The 20,925-nt window shown below is 37.5% G+C and overlaps 1 protein-coding gene across 3 annotated transcripts in view; it reads right to left on the minus strand.

The window, feature by feature from the left end:
- The window catches only part of LOC117419918 (protein O-mannosyl-transferase TMTC2-like), a 140,643-nt gene extending 120,499 nt beyond the window's left edge, over positions 1–20,144 (minus strand). The window contains exon 1 of one of the 3 annotated variants that reach the window (XM_034033303.3): positions 19,690–20,142. In XM_034033303.3, coding sequence (XP_033889194.1) covers positions 19,690–19,772 — 83 coding nt within the window. In that variant the 5' untranslated portion in view covers positions 19,773–20,142. Of the gene's footprint in view, positions 1–19,098; positions 19,243–19,689 lie in introns of those variants that run through there. The other 2 variants (XM_058986297.1, XM_058986298.1) reach the window with 2 other exon arrangements.
- Between the last annotated feature and the right edge of the window lie 781 nt (positions 20,145–20,925).

A 20,925-nucleotide genomic window follows, 5' to 3' on the forward strand; every position in this document is an offset into this window, starting at 1 on the left:
AGCCCTTGCAGACTGCCTAACTGGATCAGTTGCTGCTTAACTTTTATAAATAAACAGTATCATCCGTTTTTTAGGTTAGCCTTTGCAATACCCTAAACCAATAAATAATTTTTTAAGGCTGTTTTATTTATTTTTTTATGTGTGTGATAATTAATCCTGTGCAGGAGCGAGTGACATAAGAGAAGTGTGTCACTGAATGTGTGAGACTAGATATATCTGCATAGATGTACAGTAAACAGGATGAAAATGTTCAGTTGACTCATTCAAGTCTGATTATATGCACACAAATGTGAAACAAATGGTCAAGATACAACAGGATTTTACCGCACCATAAATCAAATTTACTTAAAAGGGTAACAAAAATGGGGAAAAAACACACCGAAATGCAATGCATAAAGAAAAAAGCATATAAAAACTAGCAGATCCAAACAGAATTCAAAACAAGTATTAGGCTACTTTACAATTCAGAAAAAAATCGACAACTTTGAGCTTCATCGGCTGCTGCATTTTTTTTCTGCTTATGCGATTCATAAAGAAGAGGGCTATTAACTCAGTTGCAAGCCACTGATTTTGAGATGCTCTAGTGATACTCTACTCAAGCACCGGTAATAAGGATTTTCTGGAATCAGCTTCATTAAACCCATAAAAACACAGCCTAACTGAATAACAACAAGCCCTGCCACTTGTGGCCTCTCGCTCGTGAAAAGAAGCTGCGTTTCGCTCTATAAAAGGCAGCATCATTATATTTCTATCAGGATTGATGAGAGCAATATTATATTCCTGTCATCTTCATCAAACCCAATAAAAAGCAGCGTTAGTGATTACAGACCTCCTTCCTTAATGTCAGTGCTCCTTACCAGCCCCTATTTGGCACATTTTCTGCTGATTAAAAGAGCATTACATCACAGCTAGCTAGCCGCCGACATCTGAAGTAAACAATCCGGCGCTCTAGAGATGTTTTTTTTACCTAATTGACATTAAAAGCCAATGCAGGAATTATTACTGGTGTGTTTGCCAAGCTAGTGTCTAAACTACAGTAGAGAATAGCAACTTTCTGAATTCCAAATCCCCCTTCTCCAAGCTTTTTCATTTGACCCCTGGACTGACTAAATTCAAACTTCTGAAGATGGGGATAATGTGTTGCTTGCGTGTCTTCATAAAACCGTTTGGAACACGATACTAGCCATGTGCAAAGCCTGTATCAAAACCCAATCCGGAGATTATCAATCTCCACTGTGAATAGTTCTCACTGTGATGGAATTGGTGGTTTCTGTTCCTGAGGGGACTAGGAGATTAGCGCAGATTCTTCACTGCCAACCACAAGACTGGCTGCTGAATAGAGCTGGCAGGCAGAGGCTGCGAGGCAGCCAAAGGTTACTCCAGTCCCACCTCCCCCAGCGAACAGTGAAGCAGCAAGGAGCTCCTCAAATTGGGGAAAGGGGATTAAAATGCAGAAATACCTATAACTACATACATTATATATATATATATATATATATATATATATGATATAAATCTCTACCATAACGGGAAACACATTGTATGCCTACCTACATGAACAATCCTTTTAGTAGTCCTTAGGTATCTTGAAATACCTCAAATGTTACTGTGTGAGCCTACAGGCAAAGTGACCAGACCCCCAAGTTAGTTGAATTTGGAATGGTGACTGGCCAATAATAAATCTGAACCTGATTTTATGGAACTTGAATTGACTCTTGAATTGCATTGTATTGGACCCATCTACACATAGCAACTAGACCAACACTTACACAACTGCTGAATTACTAACCGTGACATTAGAAAGCTGCAAATGAGTTACAGTATCATGAAAAAAAATCTCTTGAGTTAGGCTAGCACTCAAGCAACATGCACTTCACAAGATTCTGATTTGACCAATATTTTTTTTTTTTTTTTAAAGTTTAGTCGTTGCCAATCAGTTTTTATTATTTTCTCTCCAATTTGAAATGCCCAATTATTTTTAGGCTCAGCTCACCGCTACCACCCCTGCGCTGACTCTGGAGGGGCGAAGATTAACACACGCTGTCCTCCGAAGCGTGTGCCGTCAGCCGCCCGCTTCTTTACACTCTGCAGACTCACCGTGCAGCCGCCTCAGAGCTACAGCGTCGGAGGACAACGCAGCTCTGGGCAGCTTACAGGCAAGCCCGCCGGTTGCCAGCCAGACTACAGGGGTCGCTGGTGCGCGGTGAGCCGAGGACACCCTGGCCGACCTAACCCTCCCTCCCCCCGGACGACGCTCGGCCAATTGAGCGCTGCCCCTGGGAGCTCCCGTCCACGGTCGGCTGTGGAATAGCCTGGACTCGAACCGGCGACGTCCAGGCTATAGAGCGCATCCTGCACTCTAGCGAGTGCTTTTACTGGATGCGCCACTCAGGAGCCCCTCTGATTTGAGCAATATTGACAGAAGTTTTTTTTTTTTTTTTTTTTTTTAAACCTGCTGTGCCACAGTGGCAGAGCTATGCACGCAAATATCTAAACTGCACTTTACTTTGTAAACCCTGCAGGATAACACAGATATGTACATTCTCAAAGTGTTATGAAACGCAGAGAGATATATGTTTCTGCCCTATCAACATTCAGATTGATTGTGAAAAAAGGCGATTGGCTAGACAGTGAGAATGGAAGATGCCTGTTGATCTTCAGTACAACTAATTGGGTAGAAAAATGGGAGTAAAAAACACTTTTAAAATTGTGAAACTCAACATGGCGGCTGCACCAACGAAGAAAAAAAGCTATGTTTCGGTAAGACAGAGCTAAAGGAAATCTGATTATCTATATGAGGATGGTGCGACAGTATTCTTAAAAGTTTTGCTGTAATTCGCGTTATCATGTACGAGTCAACACGTGACATTGCTGGACTGTTACTAAACTATTTCATATTTTTTTATTGTTTATTGTAAATGCCAGCAATAAGCTAAACAGGCCTTTTCAAAACACCTTTATTTGTAGACTGAACTACAGTGTTAGTGGAAGACTGTAAATATGATTCTCACAACAGTGCTGGACATTTGTTTTCTGAACTATTGTAATATAATTTGTAGGTTTCCCTGCTTATTTTAATGCCAGCAATGAGCCAAGTGATGTTTATAAACATTAAGACAGGTTTGAAGTGTCTTCAGGTGCTTTACTTATTATTAAAGCAACAAGAGTCTGATTTGAAAAAAACAAACAAACAATTGTGGTAATATTTATTAAATTTACTTATTTTAACTACCAACATTATATTTTTGTTCAAAATGCCATATTTAATTATTAATATGTTGATAAAAAGGGGAACAAATGGAATTTTTCAAAAACGGAATTTGGTATTCCCAAGAATGGAACAATTAGTAGCCCTAAAGATGGTTACAATTGAAGGCAGTGCAGACGCCAGTGTTTTATGCAGTAGTATAAAGCAATTTTATGCAGGCCACCAGTTAAGCATGCAGGCAGAGCTACAATAAATGTCTTGTTTAAATTTAAAAGTAAATTGTAAAATTGTTGAGATACTTGTGTTGGAATATTGTTTCAAAAGTGTACAATGCAACAAAAATATATTAAAAGGGTTCATGCGTGGCCAAAGGTTTCTCACTGATAATTTACCCTTTCTTGGTCAAAACGACAAGTTTAATCAGTATCTAAAAAGCTTAGAGGGAACGCTGCATAGCAAAGGCAACATTTGTTTCTTGTTCCCCAGTTTTGGTTCCCATACTTGAGGGAGTTTACAAGAAATTACTGAACATACTTTTTGCCCTGTGGCAGGCCAGCCTCTAGCCTGGCAACCACTATCAACTTACATAACTCAAAAGAGATTCAAAGCGTCTCATTAGCAGCACAGTAAAGTAAAACTAATTTAGCCCTGATAATATGTGAGGTTCTGAAGTGTAACAACAATTTGTTGTTGGAATGAATCAGCTTGTGAAAACTGTTTACAGCAGAAAAGAGATTCTTAACCTTTCAACGGCCACTTGCAGCTGGATAAACAACGCCTAAGTGATACTCTAGCACACTCATAGGGCACATACTGCATAGCAGGTAATGGTCTTACACCAGCACAGAGCTCTGATAAAGATACTCAAAGAATTTAAAAACTGGATTTGTAACCATCAACATTTTTAACACTACATACATTCATTGATGGACAATTTGTATACCTTTCAAATGGTATACAAACGGACTAGTCTGATCAAATTATATGACAGTAGGCATGATAAGGAGAAGGTAACAATCTTTACCTAACAATTCACTGACAGATGTGAGCCAGCCATCTGTCAGTGAATTGTAACAATTGTGTTTAGTTTTCTTCTTTTATTAAACCTTGTGTATGTTTACATAGCAGCTCGGGCACTTCATTTTGCTTAGGGGGAACCCATCAGCACCACCAAATCTCACTTCAGCTTAAAGCAGAGGTGGCTTGTGCCAAGACCACGGCAGAGAAGGGATTTGAAAATCAGCATCTCACTGACTTACAGACCTCAGCCAGAAGAAGGTGACAATGCAATTTATTTAGCCGTGATACTTTAACTGATACAAAGCCCTTCTGAGGAAAAACAGCAAAACATTATAAAGCCACCTCCTGGCTATCTGCAAAATTGCAAGTTACAGCATGAGCACAGCCCATACTACATAGAGGTTGAAGACAATAGGAAACACCTGTGATATGCAGTAAAAGTTACAAAGAGGGGACTGCCACTATAAGGAAACTGCTAATCAATTTGAAAATGTTGCCATGTGGTTTGGTTCATTTAAGTAAGAACATGATAAAATTATATGAGAGTGTATTGCTCTAACACATCTCTCTCTGCTTTTTTCTTTGTTCAGGAGCTGCATATCACAGAGGCCTCAGGTCCATTATGTTCAGTGTTTTCACAGCTGGGGCGGGATCAGTGGTTCTCACTCCACGGCAAATGTAGAAGACAGTGTTGCAAGTTTGAATAAAAGCAATTCAACACTGCTTATACAGTATAGCGATTCCCTCGTTAGATAATCTAAAGTTCTTTAAATTAATGGAAATGCTTAACCATATTGCTATTTTGGTGACTGGACTGATAATGCGATTTATGCCATCGGCATAAAATCTCTGCTTTTTTTTTGTTTTGTCTAAATGTAAAGGATCATCACTACACTTGTTGATTACACAATATTTAGAGAACCCGTTATCCAATTCTAATATAAATTGCAAGGGCCTTCTTAAGCACAGTCCTTGTCTTTACAGTGTGTCACATTTAAATATATATATATATATAATAATATATATATATATAGTGTCAGCATACCATGGAATGCCCCTATTTATTATTTTGCTTCTCTACAGCAGTTCTGTAGATCAGAGAAGCAAAATAATAAATAGGGGCATTTAAACAGAGTGGATTGAATAATAAGATAAACAAATATACACACATGTAAACATTCACCAAGGAATATTACAGCAAAACAGATTAGGTAATATTATAATCTGTAACACTTTCAAGGTTATAAAAGGACAGGACATCACTTCATGCTGAACCCATAAAATGCTATTTCAGTTCACATCATCTAGCATCTATCTGGTCATAGAAATATGACACAGCCTCCATGAAAGTAAGACAACACTGCAGCCTTCATTGATGATCTGAATGCTCATTTGTCATTTCTGTTAATTCAAGGAAAGTCACAAAAGAGTGATTGGGTGGGTTTTGACAACTTGGTACACAACAATGCCGAATCTTCAAACTGGGCTGCTTTGTGCTTTTTAAACCACTGGTGTCACCTCGTTCCATTTCCCACCGCAAATACATGGTAATAAATGCAAACAAATTTCATGGGCAAAATGAGGGGGGTGCAACCGACTGTTTATTTATCCACAATGGACAAAGACAAAACAGATAATGTCATCATTTTCTCCAAATCACCATGTACCTTGAGCCAAAAGTGCTAATACATTGAAAAACAAAACCTCTTAGTGCTGAACATAGCACCCTCTTTCATAATTTGTACAAGGCTGTTTTTGTGATGGATCAGTTTTTCACCAGCAATCTCACGCATAACAACTAATCCCATTAATATCAAAATGCTAGAAGAGTACATTGGACATAACACTAAACCCATTTGGGAACATAATCAATCTAAATGTATGTATCAGTTGTCTACTAAATTAGAAATACTTTAAAAGCAGGGTTGGCCAATACACCAAGTATTGAGATCCATTTTGGTGGATCTCAAAGGGCTCCACGATCCACTAGTAATAAAGTGAAACCTTTTTGATCAATTGGGATTATCTGGCTTCAAGCCAGTGGTGACCAGCATTTTCAATTAAGAAAAGGACGAAAAAGGGATTTTTTATCCGAGGAAAAGAAAGTTCTGAAAGCTGCTGTATATTTTATATTTTTGTCCAATAGAACAAAAATAATTATATATAACTACCAATAAACATTTGAATTTATTAAAATTAAAGAAATACCTTAGTCAAGTAGACAAATGTGTCCTGTTTTTGTTTTTTGGCATGCTTTGGTTTTGACCGTTTTTCCAGCTCAGGCTCAAAAGATGTTACAGAACAACAAAGCTGAGCCTCGAGAATTTGATCAGAAAGCTTTCCGCGCTTTTCTGACTGCAGGTCTGTCAGTGCTGAAAACGTAGTCTCCCACAAGCACGTGGAACCAAAAGTAACGGCAAGTTCCAGCTACTACCTTTCGTTAATGTTACGCTTTGTCGCCAGCTTTGCCTTCTTTGAAACTGGGATATTATCATCCAAATCACTACTACTGGAAGGCACAGAAGGGTCTCCCCCATCTTTTGTAACTTGCACCACAAAGCAATCCATTGAAACCACCAAGCAGAAACTCGCAACTGAACACTACGAACCAACGCGTTGAGGAAGCTTGTTGCTCGGGTTACTGAGGTGTGGAAGCCAGAGTACAGTTATCAGTGCCTTCTACTGTTTGGAATTAGTGTCATTTTTCTTTGTATGTATTCGTTGTCAGGAATTAAATTTTTAAAAGCGCAATCAAGCCTGTTAAAAATATGCTATGCTTATGTGTTGATGCTTGTTCAGATTTGCCCCAAGACCCACCAAAAATCTCTCCAGATCCACTAGTGGATCTGGATCCACATATTGGCTACCACTGCTTTAAAGTCATTATACTTCATTCATACCAACTGCTTGCTCTTCTCCATTTCAAATACACTAGTACCAGAATAGCACCCAGCTGTACATTACTACTGTACAAAATGAGCATTAGCAGAATTTCTTTGAGCACTGCCTCATGCTAATAAATGCCAGTACTTATCACTTCTACTTATTTATAACCCTATTACTAATTAGTGCTCATACTGCATATTAACATGTGCCCTTTCTTTTTATTATTTCTAATCATTTGCTTCAAAATAGGACAACATAAGAATTGTGCATGTTGTCATATGGCAACGTCTAACTCCTTAATACTAATCTTTACCAATAGCAGCTTTTTGAAATTGTTGCAAAACCGTTCTTGAATCTTACTAAGGGTATGCATCACTCCACTCACCTCCGAGTGGACTAAAAATCTAGAAGACATAACTACAAGAAGAAAGTACAGTTCATGTCGGACAAAAATGATAAAAGGAAACACAAACAGTAAGGATGTGAGTGGAATACAGCTAGCAATGAGGTCCTACTGAAATATTTTCACAACCCTGGACTTTAAAACACTACACTAGACATTTTAATGAGGTAAATATGATCATAATTACAGAGTCGGCACCACCTAACTGGGATACTGATAACCACGATTTCTGCTTAAGTGCTATTTATGTCATTTAATTGGGACATCACTTTGTTTTATTGGGATACAATATTTTTAAATGATTAATGGAGATCACTTTTCAGAGCAAGACAGGTTTGCGCAGCACAGTGATTTCCTGTGGTTTCTCAGGCTGCTGTGGCAAAGAAAGTTGGTGTGTCAACATCACAGGTGCCTTATGTAAAATAAAAATAAAACCGATTAATTTTGTTTAGGAATAAAAAACAAAAAAAACAATTGACTTATTTTAAATAAGGTATTTAACATTTAATCATAATGTGATGTGATTTCATTCTTTTTCTTTTCATTTAGAAACAAAAGGGTCCTCTCAAATGCCTCTCTTTTAATTGGGACAGCTGCTTATTCTGGATATTTTTAATTCTCCCGAGGCGTTCCGATAAAGCTGCGCCAAATGTATTGTATTCCATGAAGGCTGCCAAAACCCTAAGCATGGTATTTTTCTGATCTCTTTGATCACCAATTAGGTAGCTTCACTTACAAATGCTGCCAAGTTGTAAGCAACACAACAAGCCTTTTTAGGAAATGGTGGCTAAGTGGTGACATTGCAACTCTATAACCCCTGCGCCTTTCCCACAACGCATCCATAACAGTATTCATGTACTCCAGCAATCACAGCAACAATTTCCTTCCAGTGCACACAAAAGGAACCAGGGCTGTCCAATACCCTACCTCTGATACCAGCAACTTCAAGTAATCAAATTCTCCTTAAGGCCCTCCAACCTCTCAACCTGAGGCTGTATAACCTCCCCTCAAGGCAACAGACAGAATGTATCAAAACTTTATCTATTTCCCTATCTTAAGACTCCTGTCTAGACAGCATCTGGGCTATGGATAGTAGTGGTCAGCGAGTGACATCGTTAGAGTTTAATTAATACATTCAGAGACATCCACATTGTGTTACTTTAAAAAATATATATGAGTACCATCCATCATCTAGAATGAGTTTACTTCTTTGGTGTTCAATCCAGCATGCAAGATCCATGGAGTTACTTAGTTATTACACTGCTTTCAAAGCCCTGCCGTTCTCCTGTCCCACATGGATTATATCTGAAGGTGTAATGTCCCATATGGTTTCGATATCCAAGTCAAAATTTTATAGTCATATTTAGCTGAAACAGCTTTACTACAATGCTAGACATTACTTTTTAGGTCAATATTATAAGCCTATATTGAAAAATATTCACTCCAGATAAGTAAATCTTCTGGAGTTATAACGTAGCATGAAGATGTCATTTTGCAATTCCAACTGCTGTAGCAGTTATACTATTTGGCTGAAAGTCTGCTTTCTGATGAAGCACAGAAGGTTAAACTACAGAAGTAAACAGACCCCACAGAATTCTATTTTTGTGTAAACTGCACCATGATTGTGAGACACTTCAGTTATACAGAATATCTTATGTTAGCAGCTGCTCATCTCACAAGGGTATCACCCAGGTGGGTATAAATACGGAAGTTCATTTGCCACTGTTTTTTTCTCTCCGTTGATGGGGCCAAGAGCTTCAAGAGAACCTTGGGAGATATGTTATCCCCCTTATTTGTTTTCAATTCAGTTTGAAGATGAACAGTATCCAAGTAAAGAGAGATAGGGTAGTGTGGAGGTATGGGGAGTATTTTCAACATGTTCTTTTACATTTCTTCTACGTAATCCATCTTTACATAAACTACAAAACTAATTTTTGGATTAACAGAGCCCAGAGACATCTTAAATACTAGAAACAATCACACGAGTATAGTTTCAGATTTAGGTCTTTAATTCCAGACATGCATTGAACTTTCTTTAAACATTAAGGAAGCACAAAAAATATTTTTGATATCACAAGACAAGTTAAATGATACAACTGAAAAAAAATACTGGTAAGCAAGTGACAATTGAGAAGCAAACCGTTTGTGTCTACTCCAACATGGTTAAAAAAGGATGCAACAACGGATTCACCTGACCTACATTTGAACTGATTCTGCCTGTGTTATTTATAATGCTCCAATTAGTTTTTTGGGGGTTGTTAGCGACTGTAGAGCAGAGGTCATGACCCCAAATGTGACCATGGGCCACCATGGCAGCCCGACAAAAGATGCATTATCCACCACCAGGAAATGTAACTATTCTTAACTTTAATATGACGAGATTTCTAAACATATTTTAACTAAAAGGTCTTCATGAATTAAAAGAAACAGATACACACATAGACATGCACATACAGTGCTAAAATGTACAATAATGTATTTATTAGTAAAAAAATAAATACAGCGGGGATGTTAAAAACAGATACAGGTGTTTTCTAACTGAACAACAAATCAATTAAACAGTGCTTTTTATCTAAACATTCAACTGTAACAGCAATTTATTTCAACAAGTTTGTACAAGAATTGGAAAAAAAAGATTCTCTACATGCAAAACAGGTAGACCTACTTTTACATTGCTTGAATTAGGAACAGTAGCATAAGAAATTTATGCTGCAAAATCTGTCTGGACTTTTTGTACTACCAAAATGAACAATGAGAAATCTGAGAATTCTTAAACTGCACCCACACTGCACACAGCGATGCAAGCAAAGTCACAGAATGTCAATCCACACCAGACCCCGCCCATGTGTTCCTATTGGACATACTAGAGATGGGCTGTCCCATTACAAAACAGGTCTTGTTTTGGTAAAAGGTTACCACCCTGACCTCGGTTGTAAAATAAAGGTTGGACTTGTAAAATCTATAGATGGGAGTTATTGAACATCCCTATATATTCAACAGTTTTACGATTACCATTATTAGTAGTAGTAGTAGTAGTAGTAGTAGTAGTAATTGTACAGTTGTAGTCGTAGTATTTTTTTTTTTTTCATGGTAGTCATAGTCTTCATCTGAAGCCTGGTACATCTCTAGTTGTCAGAAGACAGCTGGATAGTAGAAGTATAGTTGAAATTATATTTTCAACAAAATGATTTTATTGTTGTACATTTATATATACAACTTACTGCAATCTCAATTGTGTTTCTTTACAAATTCCTTCTTTGATCCTTTTAGTTTATTAACTTTAATAAAAATAATGTTGCACTTTAAAATACTTAATAATAATAATAAGTGATTATGTGGTGTTTAACAACAATGTAATAATAATAATAATAATAATAATAATACTACATTGTTGTTAAGCACTACATAATCACCATTTTCATTATTATTATTATTATTATTATTATTATTATTATTATTATTATTATTATTATTATTATTATTATTAATAATAATAAAAAATATAAATATGGCACAATTTTCAAAACTATGTATGAGCTTGGTAATGCTGGGGTGTGTCACATTGAATACAAACGTGTTGCTGGCTTTGTTTTACAATGTATAGAATAGTAGAATCTCTGTAATATTTTTGTTTGTTTGGTGAATCTCCACAAAACTTCACTTTATGTGTATGTAAAGACCTTCTTCTTGTCATGGATTTGTGCCACAGAACAATTTAGTGAACAAAACGCTATTTATCATAAAAACAATCAAACAAACCAACCAATCAAAAAAAAAAAAAAGCCATAGCTTAAAATTAGGTCACATGTTCTTCTGGATGTCTTTGTAGTCGTTCAATTAATCATATAATAATGGATACTGCTGCACCTCATAAACCTCAAACTTTTCTGTTTTGAGGAGTGACTTGTTCCGAGGTGTGTGTTTGACGTGTGTCAAGGGTGTTAACCTTGCTTCTCATGTGTCAGTTTCATTCCAGTCGCGCAAAAAATAAATAAATAAATAAATAATAATAAAATAGAAAACAGGTTCTATTTTAGCGACTCGAAATTTTCTCAAAGGGTTGTCGCTCGTGTCGCTCGCTGCTGGTGTGGATACTCCCATTTGACTGCAGTGAATTCTTAATTATTTGCTCACATCGCCCGTGTCCAGTGTGGATACGGCTTTATTCTGCACCAGTAGCTCAAAATGTTGAGTCAATGAGTTGCTAAGTCTGTTCCTAAACTTCAATTTCAGCAAAATATTCCGAATGAAATGTATCAGGCCAGGTGCACAGAATGTCTGACTTTGCAACTCCACATGAAGCTTGCAGAGAAAGCAATTCACTTTTAAATTGCTGTCGACTCCGTGTCAACAGTTCTTCCAACACTCTCACATTTCTGACGGCAAAAGAGAAAGGATTTTTCAGAAACGAGAATGCCAGATCCATCCTCTCCTCGACAACTGGAAATAAGTGAAATCAAACTTTGTCATTTGTTCGATAAACAAATCCAGTTTCTGATTGAAACTGGCAGATACTTTTGGCCAAAACAGTAACTGTTTGTCACGTCCTTGCAATGACAAATTCAGTCAATTCAAGTGTCCTGTGATTTCCATCAGAAAGTAAAGGTCTCTCAGCCATGCTTCATTTTCCAGCACAGAACAGTTCCCTGGCGTAGCTAACAGGCCTCAGCGTGAAATAAGATATCCTTGAATTCTGCATCAACCTCTAGCAGAATCTCTCGAAACTGAAGTGATAGAGCTTTTGCCTGGATGAAATTCACGATTTTCACTACCTTATCCATGCAGTCTTTCACTTTATCAGATCGTCCCATTTGCGCATACACATTTTCTTGGCGGATAATGCAGTGGAAAGCATACAGGCGATTGTCTGTGTAAAACAAATCCAACAGGTGCTGTAGCAACAAAGCTGTGAATCTGACAGCAGAGCCAGGCAATGCTGCAGCACCATCAGTTGAGCAAGACGCAAGTTTTCCCAAATCCAGATCAAATCTTACCAGGTGCAAAGATGCACAATGTCCGTTATGTCGGTTGACTCATCCAAGGCAACACTAAAAGACAGGCACTCGCTGAGTTCTAACTGTTTCCAAATTTTCAGACATTTCCTTGATCCGGGACACGATTGTTCCTGGACTGATTGGAACATCCCTTACTTTCTTTAGAAAATTTTCTGAAAGAATTTCAAGACACAATTCACAGTCAGTCATAAAACATTTCAAAGATCGTGTTTGTTGCTTGTAACTTCAGCCGCAGAATTTCAGCATTTTGACTGGAAGAGTCAACCGGAATTGTTCTCAAAGTCGCTGTGTGTAATTATATAATGTAATTTCACATTATTGGCAAAGAAAGCACATTGGTTTCCCGTTGCTCTCCACAAAGCTCTTCCGATGCTTGCCAGTCTTGACTATGACTGCCACTAGCACTCGTTTCTGCTGCCGGAGCTGAAGATTTTACTTTGAATAATATGTATCCATAATTAAGGACCAAATTACTGCAATGTCGAGCAAGTGTATACTGCTGTGACACGTTCGTCCGAGCTGCGCAAGTGAATGTTGCTGCCTAGCAACCAGTGACATGTTTGTGTCCTAGCTGTGCAAAACCCGCCCAGCAACAAGTGAGTTAGGACAGTAGCGAGATAACAGAAATAAATATAATAACTGTTAATCGATATACAAAACAATAAACAATGCTCCCGGGCCACCACGAAAAGCCTTGTGGGCCGCCGGTTCCCGACTCCTACTGCAGAGTATGTGTATAGTAGTGTTTACCATGTTTCTACTTTACCAGTGAAAAAAATTAAACTATTAAAAATTAAATGTCTTTGCCCCTGATGACCCCAACCTAACATACAGCATACACCAGAAAAAATAGGAACATATAAACATATAATCGTGGTTATTTTTCTTCCATTTGAAGGAACAGTACTGTTATCATCAAAAACACAAAAAAAAATACAGTTACAGCAATTTACTTTTATATAGCTGTACTACTGAACCTACTACCATTTTATGAGGGTAATATTTTAAATGGTTTACTATGCGATTTGGAAGCCTGCACTGCATGGAGTGGCTCCACATGGTCAAAGAACCACTGATTAGCTATTAAACATCTAAGTAATTAGTAACAGGGCTCAGTGGTCAATATAGCCCTTTTTCCCCAAACCTAGATTCCAAATAAATATTGTAGCCACCATTATTAATACACATGCCAGTAGTTTGCCGCTTGGACATACAATAAACTACCACAATCACACTTAAGACGCTAAAACGTTTGACTACTTGACCGGTTTCTTTTGGTTTTAATTAGAATTTAAGTGTTTTAAAATTATGTATAAAAGATCACAAAGTCAAAATGAATACATAAATAAGCATGATATGTTAGCAACATATTCTCTACCAACATTAATCAGATAGCTGCCACTCAGTATAGGAACATCAAAATGCGTCACCATTACCAGTGACTTACGCTGCTGTGTAAAACTCAACAGAATAGCCTAGAATTTGACCTGTGGAAATTTACATCTGAAGTCAGAACTTGTGTGCCACTGAGCCACCCTCAGAACTTGGGCTAAGGTATGCACATTCAAGTTTCATCTCAATTGAATGCACAGCACTAACACCTCCACAATATCCCTGTGCCAGGGGATAATAAGCCTATATGTTACTACACACTGTAACTATGACTATTGCTTTTATGATACATATGGTGTATTGTTTGCTTCACACTTTGCAGCAGTGAAGGGTACCTTTGAAAAGAAAAAGCATTGTACCTTAATATTTTTGTATGAATAAAATAAAAAAGCTACATTAGCTCCTTAAAATCAAGCAGATGCCAAGAACAGATTGTCTCAGAGGTTTGAGTCACCGTGTAGTGGAGTCCTCTGAATCACTTTTGCTAGGCCTGCAATCACTCACTGAGGGATTTAATTACAGGTTCTAAAACAGCAAGGGGTTAGAAGAAACTGTGTTACCGCCCAGGCTGTGAACACACCACATGCCTGTCCCAAACTGACCCAGCCTTGAATGGGTACAGAAAAGAGAAACTGGCAAAGCCCAAAGTGGAAGGATATGACAGCAGTCATGTCACCCCTTGTGTTCTTTGTAACTGCGTAGCCTGTGAAGCAATCAAGACATGTTAACATGCATTGACTTTCTAGTATAGACAGTCACAGAACTACCTGCAGTGTACAGACAGTTTGAGTTTCCCAGTACAGGAACGCTCCTGCTAAAGTGTAGCGCAAGAAAAGTTTGATTCCATCATGGCCTGAAAAATATCACAGAAAAAATAGGTCTATAGGTTGTTGTTTTCCAGAATAAACTTGCTACTTTTCTTGTTAATAATGAGCTTAATGCTGTCACATTAAAAAGGTCTCAAACAAACAACCTTTTTGCTATTTTAAAGCAGGAGGATGGGCAAATTTTCACAGAGGAATTAAATAATTTTAACTTTATAAAACTAACAAGAACCACCTACTCAGAGCAGATCATTTATTGCAAAGCAACTTGTTTCATTATAGCAGAAATCGATTGGTCTTGATACTATTAGTTACTGAAATAACCTTGCAATAGCAGTGCACATTGCAGTTTTGTAAGTGTTATCGAAATTAAAAATGTCCCATTAAGTGCAATTCAAGTACATTACACTCCCTAGATGCAAGCTATGTACTTACAGTGCAGTAGATAGCACTTAATAAAATGTAATTTCCAACTTTTCAAATCAAGTAACGAGTTCTGAATCAATATTCCATTAACATTCTGCCACTGCATATGTGTGTGTTCTTAAATAGCTTTTTGGCTAATGCAAGCCTATGCAAAGTTGAATACTCTCCAACAATCTGACTTTTGGTCTGACGTCTGGGGTTAAGTTTAAATATCATACATGTGAAGAATACATGCCTACAGCTTTATATCCTACATATGATGTAAATGTGAACACATCCTTAAAAAAAGAATACCTTAAATATATGCATCCCATTTCTGCACAGAACAAGTACAGTTGCTTTGGAGGCGACACGATTAAAGAGTTATAACTGGAAAGAGATGCATCTCCGTTTGCCTGTCTTTACAGAAAAACCTCTGCAAATTAAACAAACAGATCCACCTTTTGGAGGACTGGAAGTTAATATTCGAATATATCAATTTTATTACACATTGGATTTCTCCAACCATGTCATACAACATTGGGTAGTTTAATTATGAGAAATAAGTTGGGGTTAAAAGAAACCCCAGCTATAGTAATAAAAGGATGCATTATATATTTTGGAGTGTATTACATAAATATGCTGCCTTTAAGTAACTACTATTGTTTTCTGGAATAACTGTGCTCAAGGGTAGAAATACTGTAGGAATGGGTTTTCATTAAGTAACAGGACATTATCAAGATTCAATTATATTAAAAGGCATGTTTTGACAGGTATCACTTAATAAAATAGAAACACTACTTTAGTTCCTGGTAAGTGTTCATCCATGACCTCAGCAGCTAAATAGCTTTTACTTATTCAGCAATATAGATTCTGATATTTCAAGGAGGGGGAAAAAATCAGATTCCTAAGAATTATTATGCAATTCAATTACAGTTATTATAATTAAGTTATGAACTTCAGAAAACCAAAACACTAAACTGCAATGAAGCCTGGAATTAAACATTGCTGGCTTACAGCTTATCCCTCTAATACTCTATAACAGGAGACTCATTACTATTACATATTGCTCCTTCAGCTAAGCCAAGAAATCCCAGAATGGTACTTTAACTGAAACTATTCAACTCTATGAGGCATTTGAAGAGTACAGTTGGCCTATAAATAGTAGGGCTAAACTGTTGTTTACAGCCTTTATTCACAACTGCAATATGGAGCAAGCCTGATTAATTTCTTATGCAAATGGTATTGTATGTAATATATACAAGCTGTCTCTCTCTGTTCCATGCCAGTGTCAGTCAGGTCAATACAACAGATCTGACAGGCTGTGAGAGAGACGATATGCTTCTGTATTGAAACTGATGTGTCGCAAGGAACAAGCTGACGACAACCTACAGTATCCATGAAAAACTATTTAAAACATGTTAAAGATGAGTAACACTGAATTAATGCTATGCTGGCTGCCCATACAGCATTCTAATTAGGTTACAATTCTGAGCCTGGGAAGATTAATCATAAAGCACTGGGACAATAAAGACAGATGCCAAGGCTATACACCTTTCAGATTACTACAACTGTTTCATTAATGTACCTGTAATTGTTCTTTTCATTGTTAACATCCTGACAACTTCTTACACTTACAACTTTAAAGTCTGTTTCAAAGCTATTTTCAAAATGACCGCTCTAGTGCACTGGAGTTTGAGATCTGTCCTCTAAATCACTGCAGGAAGAATGATTAAAAAATGTTTTTTAAAAAAACAAAACATAAGTGCTCTGGCTTTTCTTTTCTGTACCACATCTCAGGATGTTAACAATGAAAAGAAAAATGAAAGGTACGTTATTTAAACAGTTGTAGCAACACGTGGGGATGTGTAACATTATATTTTTTGGAACCCCGCTACTTACTCTTTAAGGGACAGGATAATGTCTAAGTGCTGGATTCTATGAAGAAAAAAAAAAAACATTCAGCTCACCTCCTTTACTTGAATAAAAATGAAAACAAACTAAAAGCACACATATCACAAGAAAAACACTGCAGTAAAAACAATAGGTGCCCCTTTAAAAGAAACAGCCCTCAGAAGTCATGTAGCAGAGAGCGATCAGAAGTTGTAATTGAAATTCGAGGGTTGGAAAGCCTCATGGAATCTTTACTGGTAATGTTGTTTAACAGTAGTTTAAAACCAAGGTGAAATGACCCCCCCACACACACATAGCACTTAACAGTGGTCAACATAAACTACAACATTCCAGCAACTGAGCTTTACTATTGTGCTAGGTTTTATTGTTCTGCTACAACAGCTTTTCTGGGAGAGCCGATTTCTCAAACCTGTGGAAGAGTGCTCTAAGTACTCATTAACCAAGATACAGTATATGTGCATGTGAATGTAACCTACAGTTCCTTGTCACACTGAATCTTCTCTTGCTGCAGATGCACCCTGTCAGATGTCTTAGCTTTTTAGGAAGACTTAACACCAGGGCTGGAACATCAAAGCACAGTACTTGAATTTGTGCAAAGGGTTCAGTTACAGACCGGGAAACTGATCTGCATTCATACAAGTAATGGGTAATCTAACAAGGAAAATGTTACAGCTTTCACCCATGACAAATATGGATTTAAAATAATACACAGTAGCCCATAATCTGTACAGAAAGCACTGACAGGCATGAATCCACAAACATGATGTATAGTAAACTGGTATATATTATTACCCGATTATTTAAAACCTGTTCTTCAGCATTCCACCCAAACAGGATTATGATAATTACGATGATGCCAATCGTATATGCCTGGATAATGTAGTTTGTTATTGAGGAATTCAAATCTCAACATGTTGAGGTTAATAATAGTGAGTAATCCTTGCATATGTAATCTGATTTTCAGAAAACTCACACTATCAATTGTAATTGCTGTCAGGGGGGGGGAATTCAATTGTGGTCTAATTAATTATTCTGGCAGGTAACCTGAAAATAAAATGTCAAGTTACACCTATAGTAGAGAATAGATAAGGACCAAAAGTTAGTTGCCTTTTACCACTGGTTTTAAATATCTAACATGCCAACTTGTTTGTTTGTTATTTTAAAATTTCCTAGCTTGTATGACAGATTGTTGCCCATATACTGTACATCTGCCATGAGTCATGTTTCTAACAGGGATGAGGCAGTCAGATCAATACTTCACACAGTAGGTAAACTATCAGGGAGTGAGGATTAATTAACACTACCATCTACTAAATTATCAGAATCCCAAACACAACAAAAAACATTTAATTAAGGTTCATCTAGCATGATACCCTAGGTGACAGAATTTAGGCAACATTTACATCAGAACATATTTGAACTACAGGAAAGACTAGTTCACATCAGAAGTATATTTTAACTATGTAGTTTAACATGAAAAAGGCTGGATTCCAGTTTATACGCATGCAACACAAAGTTTGATTGCATTAGTTTTGCTATATTGGAATAACATTTTGTAGCATAATGTTCCTAATTGCAGGTGGATTGTATAAATTAGGCTGTATTTCTTACAAACGTAACGGTTCCTTGTTTTCCACCCACGAAGATAATAAAAGTATTTAAGTCTGTGTGGTTTATTCGTGTAACCCAATAGAAAATGTATGATTGTGTTCTGTGATGTTACTTAAATAAAGTTTATGGGACATGCGATTTACATGAAGCCGACATAAACATCTAATTCTATAGCACGGCTACTGTAACCCTAACGCCAAGGAAACATTAATGTCCTCGCTGGAGAGAGGCCGATGAAAAACTGTCAAACTTAGTGTATCTTTACTTTTTTGGACACCGGTAGAGTACTTTCAAAGGAGCATGAAACTCACTAGGGTTTGCTAATACGTTTAGCCGGGCCTGCTGTCTTGGTCCAATATATTTTGTATATGCATCCTCTTTAATTATGCGATTAAGTAAACGGAAATAAAAGTCACCGACCTGAAGGTTTCAGACGGAAAAGTAGAGCTTTTCATCATCGGCTCACAATGTGCCTGAATTCCTGAACTCTGTTCCTTAAATAATTTTTCTTTTAACTAATTTTTAGAAATCGTTGGCAGTTTCTCAGACAACACGAGGACCAGTCTAATCAGTGGCTTAGATTTAAAATGTAACACAAGTTACCTGTTTCCTGCAGCTGGTGCACATGTTTAATCACCAAGAGATGATTATACACAAATAAGTGAATTAATGTGAAGATTGGTTTCTGAGTTTCTCTCCAAAAACTAACCTGAAAGACCAATCGCAGCCTTGTTTGTAATATAATTCAACAACACGGCTAGTCTCCCGCAGTCGTTGTGCAATCGTTAACTAGTAGTACAACACATCGTACAATTATGAGACTCTTTTTTTCACTTTTTGTGTGGTCACTTAACTACACCTCAACACACACAAAACAGCCTAAGGCTGAAGTCTTACTCAAAACCCGGCTACTGTAACCTATTTTTTTTAAATGTATACCACAACAGTACCTCCTAGTAATCAAAGGGGATCAGAAAATTGCTGACAGGTTGAATATCGTAGTGCTCCTACCTGTCATCGTAGCAGAAATCAGCACCCAGTGTATTCAAATTGAGGACAACAGCCACAGCGCTGCACACTAACTCTACAATCATTTCTCAAAAAAAAAGTAAAGGAAAAAAGAAAAAAAGAAACAATTCCAGTCTTTGTACTTTTTATTCTTCTTTAATCTTCTGCATTAATATTAAAAACCCAGCTCCCCATCTTTTCAAAGTGGTGTACGTGAACAATCCAGACATCTCCCCTCTAACCCATTTTCAATTTGCAATGGTTTAGTGTCGATCTGATACGAGACGGAGAGCAAGATCTGTAGGATTAAGGTGCTGCTGCCTGCATTTGGAAGAGTTCCTCTGCTGAGCGCAGGATTTGTTTCACTCTAGCCGCTGTGTCCGAGAGGAGTGATTGAATTGCATGTAGTTAAATGTCTCTATGCGCCTGCGCGGCGCCCCGCCTCTATTTTTGCGCTGCGTTTGTTGTAATCAAGAGGGCGTCTAAACCTGAGAGAGCGAAAGGACATTCAGTGGAAGGATTCAGCTTTTTGAGCAGGTCATCTGATTACTGCAAATGCAATCTCACTGCTTGACCCAACAGCAGTACATAGGTTGGCAACACAAGGACAGTGACGTTAAAACTATAAACCGAGTAATAATAATAATAATAAAACATTTATTTTACATTTCAGTTTTTAAAAATGAAAAGTTATTGGTACCACAAATTATTATGTAGCCAAACAGTACTCGCTATTGATTCTACATTGTAAACGATGCTGAACTTGAGGGGGGATGGGATTATCGTTTCTGTGAGTAGGTCTGTTATTTTACTGTTATATGTGAATGAGCTGTACTGCCTGTATTTTTGTGAATAACTCTCTACTGCCGATTCTATGGGTGCTCCGCCCATGGTGGGCTTACTGTGCGTGTTGAATGGTGGGTGGTTATGTAAATTAGTCACTGTAAATACCTGCCAATGAGCGCTAAGCAGGAACCTATACAAACGCAGCCTGCGCGCTGCATGTGGTTGTGAGAGTGTGTCCTGGAGCTGATTTGTATGTAGAGTGACGTGTCCCTTTACCTGTTGTTCTAACGCTTAATAAAAAAAGCAGTTTTTACTGCTTTGAGTTTTATCCTGTGTTGTCTTCTTTTATTCCGCTGCGGACCAGATATGCTTCTGCTACACTGGTGTCAGAACAAAGCGGGATATGAAGACTGCAAGGAATGCCCAGATGATGGAACACTAGGACAATTGGAG

The sequence above is a fragment of the Acipenser ruthenus genome, chromosome 14, assembly GCF_902713425.1.
Source record: "Acipenser ruthenus chromosome 14, fAciRut3.2 maternal haplotype, whole genome shotgun sequence".
In the NCBI taxonomy this organism is placed as follows: domain Eukaryota; kingdom Metazoa; phylum Chordata; class Actinopteri; order Acipenseriformes; family Acipenseridae; genus Acipenser; species Acipenser ruthenus.